This window comes from Pocillopora damicornis, chromosome 3 (assembly GCF_964200805.1).
Source record: "Pocillopora damicornis chromosome 3, jaPocDami1.2, whole genome shotgun sequence".
NCBI lineage: Eukaryota > Metazoa > Cnidaria > Anthozoa > Scleractinia > Pocilloporidae > Pocillopora > Pocillopora damicornis.
Genome location: NC_142672.1, coordinates 9,813,930 through 9,827,970, shown reverse-complemented (window position 1 = coordinate 9,827,970; position 14,041 = coordinate 9,813,930). Strand labels below are relative to the sequence as shown.

Below are 14,041 nucleotides of genomic sequence, written 5' to 3'. Positions count from 1 at the left end.
CTGAATTATTATGATTTATTATTTCTTTGGCGTTACAAAGAGTGCTGTATGGCCTACAGAGGCCAAATAATTGCATTTAGATATTAATGTTAAATTGTTATAACTATACCTCGTGCATAATATATTCGAAGCTTTAGCATTTCCCCCCGGACAACCCTCCCGAAGATGCCTACCTAGGGACCGAATTCGATGGTCAACGTTTTGTAAAAGGCAAGATCAGCGACCGTGGCTTTCTTGTGGTGTTTTTGCCATGCGCCATCTGTTCTCAAAAGTTAACTTTTTACCTTTGAAACCTCCATATTAAAAGATAAAATACGTGTATTCCACTAGAAAGACTTCACACTTCTCGTTCAAATTTCCCACTCCACCCAGGCAAGGTTCAAATTCACCATCCCCGGACCCTGGACAAGGACGACGGTCAAAATGCCTATGGGTTGCCCAGGGGGATGTTAAAGCTTCGAATTGATCGGCGCGTAGTTTTCTTACCAGGAACACTGAGTAAACAGTCTCTTGTCACTCTCCTGGGAATGACCTTTTGTAATAAGAACAAATTCATAACTAATTCAGGTTAGGAGGAAGCAAATTCGTCATGCTAAAAAAGACAAAAACAATTTCAGAACTGAGCCATAAATATTGCTGGCTGAGAAGAAAAAATACTACCTATCACATTTACTCGACTTGAATTGGAATCGAAATTTTTTTCATAGATCACTAACTGCTCATGCCAATAACATCATTTTTAGCTCGTCCTTTCCGAGTTTTCCATCTTTGTTCTGGTCAAAACTGTCCATTATGCTGTTCTTGTAACCTTTGAGACAACCTGGGTCCTCCATGTCCTGCGAAAAAACAAAAACAATAACAATAACAGTACCAAAACTTTCCCTCTCTGTCTCTGATTCTCTTTAATGATGAGGAGGAGCTTTCCTCCTCACGTGGGAAAATTTGAGGCGCGTCGGGGAGAGGTTTGTCGGGGTTCTGACAAAAATGTTGAGGACTAGACCCCTTGAAGACCTCTCGCAGGCTTGTGTTGCTCATAAAAAGGCCTCCTACTTTCCTGTAGACGAAGAATCGCTCGTGCTGAAACTCTCATAATAAGGACTGCAAGCTTACGTGTTGGTGGGTAGAACTTTTTGAAAACCCGTTTTTTTAATGGCTACCTACATGTCTATTTGCCTTTTTACCAGCTGTTTGTCACTCATTTGTCAAAGTGTGCTTTTAACGTCAGAATTCCGCCGTCTGAACTCAAACTTTGTCTCCTAAATTTGAACAGCATAATCGTAGCTGTCTGGAAACGTTGACGTCAAATACTTTTAGATCTTTTATATTCATGCACCATTCACTCATACACGTTACAAAAGTTTAGAGATAGAGAATAACTAAGAACGATTTTAGAAGAAAACTCATTGCCTTCTGGTCCTTATCGAGAATGTCATAAAGGAGAGCCTCCAACTCCTCGTCAGCGATGAAGCCGTTGCCATCCTACAAAAAATATAAGAACTATGATTAATCGACTGACAGATTGTACATTATTGGATACGTAATCTCCTACTCAGATCTTACCGTGTAATTGTAACTTAAATGTACAACCACTTAACCGTCTGAGTACGAGACTTCTGGATACCTTCTGATAAAATAACTAAGAATTTTCTACCTATAACCAAATCACCTTTGACATGATATTTTTTAGCCCTTTCTCTTCGGGAAAGGCAAAACCTCTTCGCCTCGTCTGACTCGCCCCGAGTCTTCTTTTAGCACTATTTAACACATACGCGCGAAGAGTGTTGGCTGCCTTCCCGTCACCCCTTCGTTGCGTCCTATTATGAATCGTTCCCATAAATCTCTTTCGCAGTTCCAAAGAGCGGGAATGAACCGGCGGAGGACTGGAGCCTCGCTAAGGACGAGGCGCACCATAGGAACACAACTCAAGGAACAAAAATAGTTACTCCTCAAGTTTTCAATGTGGCATCACGAGCATGGTACTTTGGTCTTCCAAACTGCCCCGCCATAAATTGACATGAACTATTACATAAGCGTTGTTCTATCTGCTTACCATTCTCTCTTTCGGCTTCACGGCTTCGATTTAATTATAACAAGAACAATAATATCTAATGAGGAAAGCTAACTCACCAGGATGGTTTTCAGTGGAGCCCTCGATAATTTGCGAAACACCCAGCATGCACACTCACACGTGCAAACTTTCCCTTTAAACATGATGCATGTTATGTCAGCATTGTGGACCATTTTTTGGTTCTTACCTGATCATACTTGGACCATATCTCGTTAAACTTTGCTTCAGTCATGTCATCCTGAGAAAAATCCACGCAAAACCACAAATTAAACCGATACAGTTACATTGAATAATCAATCATATCAAATCTAACTTCATTTATGAAAGTATTGTAAGTTATTACCCGGCCAAACTTCAGCAGAAAGTTGACTTCAACAGGAAGTATCCTGCAATAAAATTAAAAAAAAAAATTGTATATCATAAAATAAAACTTGCATTAGGCTATTTAGCCCTTTAAGTCCTAAGATACGATTGTTCACTCTCCCCCGTAGTTGCGGTACAGTTTTTGTAAATTAGTTTCGAGAATTTGGTTTTAGATCAAGATAACAACTTCTACTCGATAACTTTGAGTATTCTCATTACCTGTGTGCTGGATTGTACATGTATTAACGAGGAGAAGTTACATCATCACTTCTAAGAGTGGCATTTTTACGTATGATTTTATAAATCATGAGAATGCCCAATCATTGGTGAAGAGCAGCAGTGAGAATTTCTCCATCTACATTCGAAATAACCACATGGTGAGACAAACGGTAGGACTTTATCACCAAGGTGAATTGCTGCCGTGTTAACTTTAACTTTATTGACTTTGATACTTGTGGTCCTGACCAAACGTTGTTCGAATACATGCTGACTAACCCATATTAAAAGCTACCCGCCTGAGTATCTGCATCATGCGTTTGAAACGGCTTCCTTAGGGGTGTTCAAAGCTTCCCGACCTCCGATACAAGGCGGGAAGGGGAGGAAGGGGGAGGGGGGGGGGAAGAGAAAGGGAATACAAGTAGGACGGATACTGTATGAAGTGAAAAACCGTAGTTTTCCCATAAAATTTCTCAACAATTAATATTTAGGGTCCATTTTACTGATACCAGCCAGTAGGTACTGTTAAGTTACATATTGACTCACTTTGACATTTCCGGTAACGACAGCTTTCCGTCTTTATTTTTGTCAAACAAATCCAACTACAACAAAAATGTCATAAATCATAAACGTTGCGACATTCAGCCAATAAATCACTATTTTCAAAATAAAGCATCGTTGTGATATTTAAATAGCTTTATCACGTGAACCGCACAAACGAAAAATTCCATTGGTTTCCAATGCGGCGTAAATTTGGCAGGGTGACTTTGATAGTACAAAGAAGGGACTGCCCATATTCAAAGAGAGTGCAAAACTCGATTACCAGAACACAGCGGTCAAACGTCGATCAATCACCGTTTATGAAATTAGCCCGCACTCATCATTCCATCACGAAATGAATGAGAGGAAATCAACCCTGATAGCAACCAACATAATAATCTATTACACACTGAAATGAAGTCCTTTGAGTAATGTTAATATAGCCATAATCAATAAAGTCATGGTGGTCAGGAGCCCATGCACATGGGAAATGGGCTCCAGTGGTTGGTCTCAAGAAAGCCTAAAATCTTAGAGTTATCATTTATGTTTATTGCATTACCATGGCCTTTTGATAATCAGTGATTCTTTGAGGATTCAGTGATTGTCCATCTCTGCCAAGTAGATCTGTTAAGAATCCCTAACGAAGAACATGAAGCCAAAAGTTTGAGTGAATACGCTTCTCTTTTGAACTTCGCCGATTCCAATCACTGATTCAACAAATAGAGAAGTCTCGACTGTTCTCTGTTCTGTTGTAAAGCACGCAGGAAGCGGTTCGAGCACGAAAGAAGTGTAAGGAGAAACACAAGACGTAGTCGAGTGTTTCTCCCCACTTCTTGAGTGCTCTAACCGCTTCATAAGTGCTTTACAACAGAACAGAGCACAGCCAAGGCTTCTCTATTCGTTTTAAATCCGTGAAATTCCCCGCGCATTACTTTCAATTTTTAAAATAAGTTTTAATTCCAAAGCGAACAACAGCATCATACAATAATCCAATCAGAATCGTTGTTGTAATAGTTCAAATAATCTGATTGGCTGTACAAGACTAAAGCTGTCAAAAATGTCAAACCATCAAAGTTCAAAAACCATCGAAGTTCACATTCTGCAATTGTTTACAAACTTAAATAGTTTGGCAGGTCGAATCTAACACTTTTGTCTGAAGTTTTTTAGTCTTTAATACAGAATGTGGAGGTGAAATGTTCAGTGAAATCCGGCCGTATTGTGGCTTACAAAAACACGTAAGTGTTTTCACATGACAAATAGTAAACAAACTGCTCAAGGCGAGTTTAACGAATGAACGACAGCGCTCTTTCAACCAGTGACAGCGCGCGTTATATCCGAACTTTATTATAATAATGGTTATGAGATAAGACCATATATGGTTCAGTAGCGTCTTGTTACAACCTGCTGATTACGAGCAGCGCGTGGGTGGAGCGGCGCGAGAAACGTGTTTTTCAACGAAGTCCGACATAAGTGGTACACTGGGAGAAACATGGTTTAGGCCTCTTTTGGTGATTATTGTCGGTAGGGGTGAAAAAAAAAAAAAACTCAAAACGTGCATGTCGCACCAGAGGGGTAGGAATATTTTGACAGCTCACAACTAATAGGTTTCATGAATTCATAAAATTTTTGTTCAAACCACTCGTCGAGAAATAATTGCCTACTCCTTATAACCATTTTCTCCTGTAATTTTCATTCGCCTAAAGATTAATTTTAAGAATCCGTACCTCCAACTCGTCACTCTCGATGAATCCTGAGTGATCCTGATCATAATGGTTCCACACCTTAAAAAATGGTCAGCAATGATTAGAATGATCCTTTGATATAATAAATAGAACTTTCGCTGTAAATTAAGATGCTGCGTCCCTCTCGCAAACCTTAATCCTTTAAACCCCAAGAGTGATAAGCATCTAATTTCTCCCAAGGGTATCAGCTCTAAATCAAATATCAATTTTATGAGAATGAGGGAAATGATCACAATATCAAAAGGCTCTCTTTAGAGAACTTAGATATTGGTGTTAGCGTGTACAGGGTTAAACAAATAAAGAAAGGTGAATTCTTTTACAAGGAAGGGAACTGTTAACTTGAAACTTAACAGAACTCATTTGATTCAACAAGATTCTCTGAGTAAAATGCGAATTCAAACAATAAATAAACTGTAGTTTAAAAACAACTTTTTTCATTTGTTTTTCAGACCTGGAAATAAGGGTATGTACAAATTATTTTGATGCTGGCTGGATTTCTATCAACTGCCTAAAATGGAGTTACAAAGGTAATTTTCAAACCTTGAAAAAGTCAACAGTAGTTAAGGTGTTCGCGTGTTGGAACTTGGCCAAGAAATTTTCCTCGGTGGGCAGGATATTAGCTAGCTGTTAAGAAAATACATAAGAAAAAAATTTCAAGTACGTCTGGACTACTCTACTGATTAAAGCTTTCAATTTACAAAGAGGTCGATTTTTTTTACTCACTAAGCCTTCCTTCTTCGAAGGCCGTGAACACTATATTCCTGTAAACCTTCCCCCAAAACCATTCACGGTTTTTAAAATGGCAGACTATCGTGTCGACTTGTGAAATCTGGTTCAGCTCCGACACTGGGTTTGTACAAAATACATTTGATGCACATTTAATGCATATGCCTGTTCTATATTTCCTGCCCTGTCCCCGGCCTTTCAATAAACCATTGAATAAACTCTACTCTAATCAAGTCCTCCTCTTCTCACAATTTGGCATCGACAAGAGCTTTTCATTAACCCCTCAGCATTTTACACCACATTGCTTTTTTACTGTCATACTCTACAACTATAATACAATAGGCACACGCAATTACAGACTGCCTTTTAATATCCAGTGTTATTAGGCACAATGTAGGGTTGGACCCGAATAACAACTAGAGGGGGGGGGGGAGGGGTGTGTGGGAGTGCACCTTCGTCCACATGACCTTTCATTTTCTTTTTTTCAGACAAGTCCTCATGAAGGACGAAGCTACTGAGAATTCAAATGAGTCTATCTGTCGTTGAACAGTACATTGTCGTGCATTTGAAATATTCCACCTCGTGGAAGTCGGCCAAAGCAAAGAGATAGTGAACTTACTTCTTCCAGATCAAGTTTGCCATCAAAATTATCATCGTATTTCTCGAGAATTGTCTTCTTCATCTGTGCAATTTCATTCGCGTCTGGATTGCCCTGTATCAATGAAAAAAACTTGGTTATTATCTATTAAAGGACTAGAGGAAATTGTGAAAAAGCGTGATCTTTCAGATTGACGTTTTGGTCTTATTTTCTCGCCATCTGTTTGTCGTGTTTTCGTCTTTGTTTTTTCCTCGACAAAACTTAGAAATACAGTCAGACATTATTCAAGCAAAACTATTGATTGAGACAGATGTTATGACTGGCACAAAGTATTGATATAGTAACGCTTGATGTGGAAGGAAAATCATCAAGGATTTAACTTGGGATAGTGTCGCTGCAGAATACGAAGATCCACACACAATTTATACACGCAATTCAGTTTTTTAGCCGCAAAGTGTTATTTTAGTAAAAATATCTATCTACTTCTGTAAACTTTATACGGCTTTCAGAGTAGTGGGCCGGGAAAGTCCGTTAAACCCCTATTGGAGACACTCTAAACCTATCTTTTAAGAATGAGTCAGAGGATCAAACATAATATCTCATTTACGATTTCGTTTCCGGTAAAACGAACGAGATTTGGGTCAAAAATTTATGATGATATTAGAAAATGAAAGAATGAAAGTTGTACCCCTTTGTTTTCCTTCGCCAGAGCAACGAGGAAGTCATCCAGTTCACCAGCATCGATAAAACCATTTTCTAAGATGTAAACGAAAGGGAGAGATTAAAAAAATGATAATACATAGTTTACATCGCTCCAGAAAGCAGCAAGTAATTAAATGCGAGGAAAATGCTGTGAAGTAGGTTTATTTTAATTACACGTAGACCTAACACCGTGGTGTAGCTCATGAATTATTAATTACACAGAGGAGATCATGTGATTCAGGTAGAGCTTATTCCGATATATCGCACAAGTAAGTTCTCTGGAAACTTCCGATTCTCGAGTGCACTGGTGACATGGCTGATTAAACACTTCGCATATAACGGGTGACATATTTTGAAATGTTCCCTCAATGAATAAATAAGCGATCACCAACGCTAGATTCGCGCTTCTAACAAATAATTTTGTACTGTCCGAGCATATATAAAGCTTTTGTTTTAGTTTGCGAAAAAAGCCAAATTGACACCATAATTGGTTGTGTTTACACTCGATCCTCCATGCATAAGGAGAATGACAGCTTTTATGACTCTTCATTGGATTTTGTTTTTATTTGTCACTCTTTTTCATTGAGGTATTATCATAGTTCTTGTATTACTTTGAAGCTTACATCTTTATTTGTCATACGGCTCTCCGCTACTGAAGGCGTTATTATCGGAAAAAATATGGTACATCTTTTTTTCACCTGGCTTCGTATGTTAATATTTCGTATTTTTTTTACCTTTGCTGCATCTCCTAGGTGATGTTCTAGATTAATTCAAATACACTCTACATTTGACAGCTTTTTCCGAGACAGAGAAATAGCTCTGAACACATTAATCGATAATCTGCATGTCAAACGTGCGTGAATTTAAACAATTGCACACAGGCTTATCTTTAATTTCTTTTATATTGATTTGTGACAGTTCATTCTCGACAATATGAGACGTAGTTTTATCATAATTCTTCAATCTGAAAACTTGTATTCAGCTTAGGACTCAATTTTCCCCCAAAAACAACAGAAGTCGACTTTACACTTTCAAAAGATCTGGCAAATATTATATCATTAAAACGGCACTGAACTGCTCTGAAGCTAGTTTAAAGATATTTTAATTGGTTTTTAACAGTCGTGTCAAAGGGTTTTTGTATGGTTCATGTTTATCTCGGATGTTGATGAGGCAATTCATGTCTTTTCCTTCGGCACAACCTGATAAATTAAAAATGTTCCTGTTTTGCCACGATATATTATTTATGCGTCTATGGGTGTGGTGGTGAAAACACGAAATCATAGTAAACTTCATTAGCATTAATTCCTGATATGAAAAAAGAAAGTTATTATGTACAAAGGACGCAAGTATTAGCAAATCTGAACTTTTTAAGGGTATCGTATGACTAAAATCCACATGGAAGAATCATGGATGAAAGTTAATCCTTTGTTACTCATTAAAAATTTACAACCTTTAATTCTTAAAATCATGGCTAACCTTAGCAATATCCACTATCTGCCTGCACAGAAAACGCAATGCATTTTCAAGCCAAAGCGATAAAGTGGGACTGAAGCCTGAACGAAAGGATTATCGTTTATTTGTTTTATTCAAGTCCCAAATTTTTTTCGAATTATGAGGGAATCGACAAATTAACCGCAGCGAAATGAATAATTCAAGCTCAGAAGCGTAATTATTTTTTTGTCACTTGGCCCAGTGGCGAGAAAGAAATTCTCTTCAAGTGAGGTGAACTGTTGTGCTCTAGGTTATGCTAATGATTGTCAGCACAGTGTCCCCGAGAAACAAAGATACTGAAGCACATTTGCATTAAAATAAAGTATCTATTTTACAGGGCAGAGACTGAATGGATGTACCTTAAAATTTGTTTCCTTTTTCATCGGACTTGCATATTCCTACCAATGATCAGTAACCTTTGTGTTTAATTTTCTATCTGCATTATGCCTTTATACGGTTCACGCCTCTACTCAAATCTACAGAATTTCTTTTTCTTTGAGTTGTCATTAAAGCTGATTTAAGCCTATAAATTTCGCGTCAATTTTACAGCACACGCCGTTCGTCATCTAAGCAATCTGGTTTACCGACGAAAAGAGCAAAAATAATGCACTCTTGCGAGAAATGTGGGAAGAAAATCTATGCCGTGAAAAAATTCGACTGTTGGACGGCCTCGCATGCTAAACCTTCAACTGTTTGCTCTCCAAATTGATGGGCAATATTTCAAAAAAACTCACCGTCTGTATCAAATTTCTTGAAAATCTTCAGGAAATCAGCAGAAGTGATCTCTGACTTTCCTTGAAAACTCTTCACAAATGGCCCCGGAGAACTTTGATCGGCCATCTTTCCAGAAATTGGTTAAAATGAATGGTAAACACCAGCCGTTAGCGTCTTAAAACCAAGTTGCATAAATTAAGCTGCACCGTTCTTTCTTAAATGACAGTTGGCTTAATTGTATTTTTTTGTTCCAATCAACGCAGGCGTCGAAAAAGAAGCTCAGCTTTCTTCCGATTTTGAATAATTAAGCTGCATTATTTTCCTTCTTCCTCCGGTTTTAATTGGTTTTATAATCAAGCGAGCTGGATCATTATAACATTTGACCGCAATATTTATACTCATGCAAGCAGCACATACCGCCGACAGTTCTCTGAGCGTTTTCCGTCTCACCTGTGCGCCTACAAGTACCTCTACATTAACATATAGATTAGTTTTCCTACAAAGTTTCCTTTTCGCATTGGTCAATAGCCATCAGTACCTCTATATAACCAATCAATTAAAGCCACGAACTAACAATCGCACGTTGATCAATTTAACTTTCAAACCTTTATATGCGAAGTTTTTATCGAAAATAGCTGCATGTAGCAGAGCTTATCAGTCGTCGAACAGGTGCAATTTAACATGTGCATGATAATAATGAGAATATTATTGATAATAATAATAATAATAATAATAATGGGATTATGATAATAATAATAATAATAATAATCTGATTTTATCGCATGATTTCTGCTAACGAACATGTTTATAACCCCGCATAGATGGACTAAAACTTTTTCCTAGAAATCTCTGATAAACTAGGGTTGAAGGCTGGTGAAAAACCATTGTAAAAGCAATATAAAAAACCCCAATAGATACACATATATTGACAGTGTCTAAAAAAATGAAATATGTTTCTCTGTCCCACGCTCGGGACAAGAACAAAAATATCTTTGACTATTTCTTTACAGAGCTCAAAGCTGACCATCTTTTTTATTCTATTTACAAACATGACGCTATCAATATTGCTGATCCTAGCAGGATGCAGAACGCTTGTCATATGAACTTCGTAATGCGTTCACCATAGAGTCTCTGTGTCTCAGTGCTGGAGCGCCGGAGCGCGGAATTCGGAGGTCTGGGGTTCGATTCCTCATGGGGACTCAGAATTTTTTCTTTGTCCTACGCTCGTGACAAGATGAAACAAAACTTTCACTATATTTCAAAATTGTCACAAAACTAAAGGAAAATTAGAATCACCGATTTGACATGTTTGAAATTACTGATTCGCAGCCTATTATCTTGTATGTATGTGAAAGGATGAAAAGCCATCTAACCAAGAGATAATAAATATTTTTCTCTTGATCTTACCTAAATCAATTGAGTTGCTTATTCAGCAGCCTAGATTCCAGGTTTCATGTTGAGGAAAACACAGAAAGCATGGCCCGATCTAATAGGTTCTGTATCTCGTCTGGAAGCGAATCTCGGAGTGCGAGTATAAGTAGAAACTAATCTCGAAGAGAGATAGATTTTAGATGTCTTTGAAAAACAATACAGAAAAACAGCTCTGTAGCTCTTCAAGAAGTGAATTCTAGAGTCTAGCTCCACGGATTATGAGCAATTGTTAAGCAAAGTCAGTTTCGCATGCATTCTAAAAGTCTGGTCTTAAGGTTGTCCATGATGTACTTAAAATCTCTCGACGGGAACTCGCCCAGTTTATTGACGAATAAGCGAGAGATAACACAAATGTTTACCCTGTTAGACTTCACAGTAAAATTACGCCTCCAGGTCATAGCTTAACAGACAGGCTATTAGCTCATACTGGAAAATCACCTGCTTGTTACTAACATTTTACGACGCGTACCTATATATAGGTTATATGCAGTAGTATTATATGCAACCCGGCTGAAGGGATAAATTACTTCAGACCCTATTCAGATTAAGCCAGATTAATTTTAAAATTTCCCACTTTTGACCGGTTCGACCACGGAAAAGTCAGTTTTGCTGTTTTCATCAGATTGATTTGTTTTCCGAGCAGAATTCGACAAGTCATGTAAAGATGACAAGAGGAGGAAGCGGGTGGCTAAATCACCGGTACGCTAGTAAGACCTTTATATGTGCATGCTCAAGGTGATCGTGAGGAATAAATACATTGATCCGTTTTCTAATTTGGATGGAAAATGTGAGGGGAAAAATAATTTGTTTCGATTAACTGGCGATGGTAAGAGGACTGAGTGGAAGGAATCTAACTTGGTCTGTAATCATACGAGTGATTTACAAAATCGGGAGTCCGATTTATTAATGACGAGTATGATTACAGACAGAACTGGGTTACACGACGTCCTGTTACCAATTACTATAACTGTTACAACTTGCGAACTTTGGAAATAAGGCAAAATTAAAAATGGTAAAAATACCTCCGGAAGAGACATCGTCTGAAGTGAAAAATTCCTCTATTTTGGAATTCCCCAGTTTTGTAGATATGGTTGCTATGGTTATTGTATTCAATTCTGTAATTGGTGGATCAAGCTGATTCGATTTAGTATGATTCGCTGCCTTAACTGTCCGGTTACACTATTCGATTACAACTATACAGAATGATTGGTGAAATAAAGCAGCAAATGCACCAATCACATTTCACAGGAAACAGTAATAGTTAACATTAGCGCTGCAATTGGTGACATAATTTTTCACACAGAATTTTTACAATAACAGAACAGGGCAAAGAAACAAATGTCACTCGAATAAGTGACTCTTGGCTTCGAAAGATTTCTCATCCTCCCTTCTCAAATTAGCTCTAAACATCTCGCATCAGAAATACAAAATTTTATAGTCTTTTTTATCACTCTGTCATGAGAACTCACTTCTTAGGAATAAGGAGATTGTTTTGGACTCTGAAAATACTTAGAATGTCGCGTAAAATCTCAGCCATTTTAGTCTTGAAGAAGAATTCGTGATAGTCATTAACATATAGTATCCGTGAGATTTCCGTGTTTGCTATGATTTGAATTTATGATTTGAATAGCCGTATATACCCAATAAAATGCCGCTTTCTTGGGTAAATACCACAAACAGAAGAAAATCATCCATAAAGGTTGCTATCGAATAAAACGCCGCAACCAATGAGAGGAGTGCGGCGTTTATCCAGGGATTGTAACAAAAGAAATGGCAAGTACATTTAAACTCGGTTATGTTCATCATCCTTGGAAATTCTTATGACATATTGGACCTTAAAACACGTTTTTGTTTGATATAACATCTACACATAATTTACTGACATTGTTGTCAACAATCTGGGAAATATCATTTTTCGCTGACCGCCGTCCTTAAATGACAGCTGCATCGGAAACGCAAACAATTTGATAAGCGACTCGGCTTTCCACCGTGCAAATACGGAGGAAGAAGTTAATTGCTGATATCCCCGAGGGGGTGGTAATAAAAACACATCGTTATTGCGGAGTCATTTATCTCTGACAAAAGAACCGGTCCGTGAACATTGTACTTAAGGTGAAGGTGAAGAACCGTTTCCAAAAGCTTTGGCTGTGTTCCTCTTGGTTGATGAATACGAAGACCCTGCGAACTGTGGGTACAACTCGGAGTAAGACTAATTAGAGGAGCAATTTCCAATTGAGTGTAGAAAGTGATCCAAGATTTCTTTGCCAGTTTCGCTTTAACTCGTCTGCTCGCGATGTAATTGGTCCAGAAACTCCCTGTTACTAATCGTATTCAAAGCTAAAAGCAGTCACGCCTTAGTCAGTCGCGTTTTCCTGCACTTCAGCCGCGCGGTTTACTCGCGTTTGCTTTCAGAGTTCTCATTGGCTCCTCGTGATTTCCTATTTTCCTTTGCTCAGCTCGGCTGTTGTAACCATTTTGGATTTTAAAATGCGCCTTGGGTGACATCATTTCGCTTCGATTGACATGCGAGGAGCGGGTGAGACAAGAGTAAAGATTGCAAAAATTCAACGAGATATATATATATGTTATTTGCCGGCTGGGAGGTCCGTATGGTGAAAAACTGTGACCGAGGTCTTGAAAATACTGCCCGAGGCCGTAGGCCGAGGGCAGCATTTTCAAGACCGAGGTCACAGTTTTTCACCATACGGACCGACCCTTAGCCGGTAAATAACATATTTATTGTTTTTAAACTTGACGAAATTCTTTTCGAAAGAACCCTAATGATTTATGGACGTAAATATGGCAAGATCTTCCATAAACTGAACAATTTTTGAGTGGGTAAATGGTAGTTAAAATAGAGGTGATGCAAATTTAAGAGAGATGCCTCAGCGAAACATTTTCATTTCCGTAACGATAAAGGTGATTTAAAAGGCTTCCAAACAAACTTTGAAACATTATTTTTACAAGTATCTGTCACAATCTGACACCTGTCAATTAGAGAGCGCGGAAGAAAAAAAAAATCGTGGGAACATTTGAAAACCAACAGAACTAGTTTGGCAAGGACTGTCACGACAATGTTTTCTTCAAAATCAGTCAATGATCTAACGGAAAGTATTATTCACTCTCATCGACCATTCATTCATGTACGAAGATTTACCTCTGTTCATTAAGTAAACGGCGAGGAAAGTAATTGTGAGTAAATTCAATTTTTTTATTTTGAAGTCGTGAGAGTTTGCTCGTTTGTTTGCTGTAATGGCGTGTTTAACTCTGATCTTTCCTTCACAAAAACTAAATTCGAACGGCACACTCCAACGAGACACAAGGGAATGTAATGCGGCCTTTTCTCAAAAAATTCCTTCAATTTCTGTTGTGCAATTTAAGGTACAAATGTCCAAATTGAACGGAATTGGAAAGACTCACCAGGAGCGTATATTTGTTGTAGAACTTAAA

At 38.1% G+C, this 14,041-nt stretch overlaps 1 protein-coding gene across 1 annotated transcript; it reads right to left on the bottom strand.

The window, feature by feature from the left end:
* Position 1: 1 nt before the first annotated feature.
* LOC113667519 (calbindin) lies at positions 2 to 9,644 on the bottom strand. Its single transcript, XM_027183351.2, has 11 exons — positions 9,181 to 9,644; positions 6,942 to 7,009; positions 6,275 to 6,367; positions 5,470 to 5,553; positions 4,912 to 4,968; positions 3,747 to 3,824; positions 3,194 to 3,249; positions 2,412 to 2,454; positions 2,256 to 2,306; positions 1,408 to 1,479; positions 2 to 836 (listed from the first exon to the last, which is right to left on the bottom strand). Exons 1-11 carry the CDS (start codon positions 9,284 to 9,286, stop codon positions 720 to 722), a joined length of 825 nt encoding a protein of 274 aa, XP_027039152.2. The 5' UTR covers positions 9,287 to 9,644; the 3' UTR covers positions 2 to 719.
* Positions 9,645 to 14,041: the final 4,397 nt, after the last annotated feature.

What these genes read in the sequence shown, in the direction of transcription:
- LOC113667519 (XM_027183351.2), bottom strand. Translation starts at nt 9,286, where the DNA reads ATGGCCGATCAAAGTTCTCCGGGGCCATTTGTGAAGAGTTTTCAAGGA. An exon ending in TGGCGAAGGAAAACAAAGGG is followed by an intron (nt 6,368 to 6,941) that starts GTACAACTTTCA and finishes TCATTGATACAG; the next exon opens with GGCAATCCAGACGCGAATGA. An exon ending in TCGAGAGTGACGAGTTGGAG is followed by an intron (nt 3,825 to 4,911) that starts GTACGGATTCTT and finishes GTTCTTCGTTAG; the next exon opens with GGATTCTTAACAGATCTACT.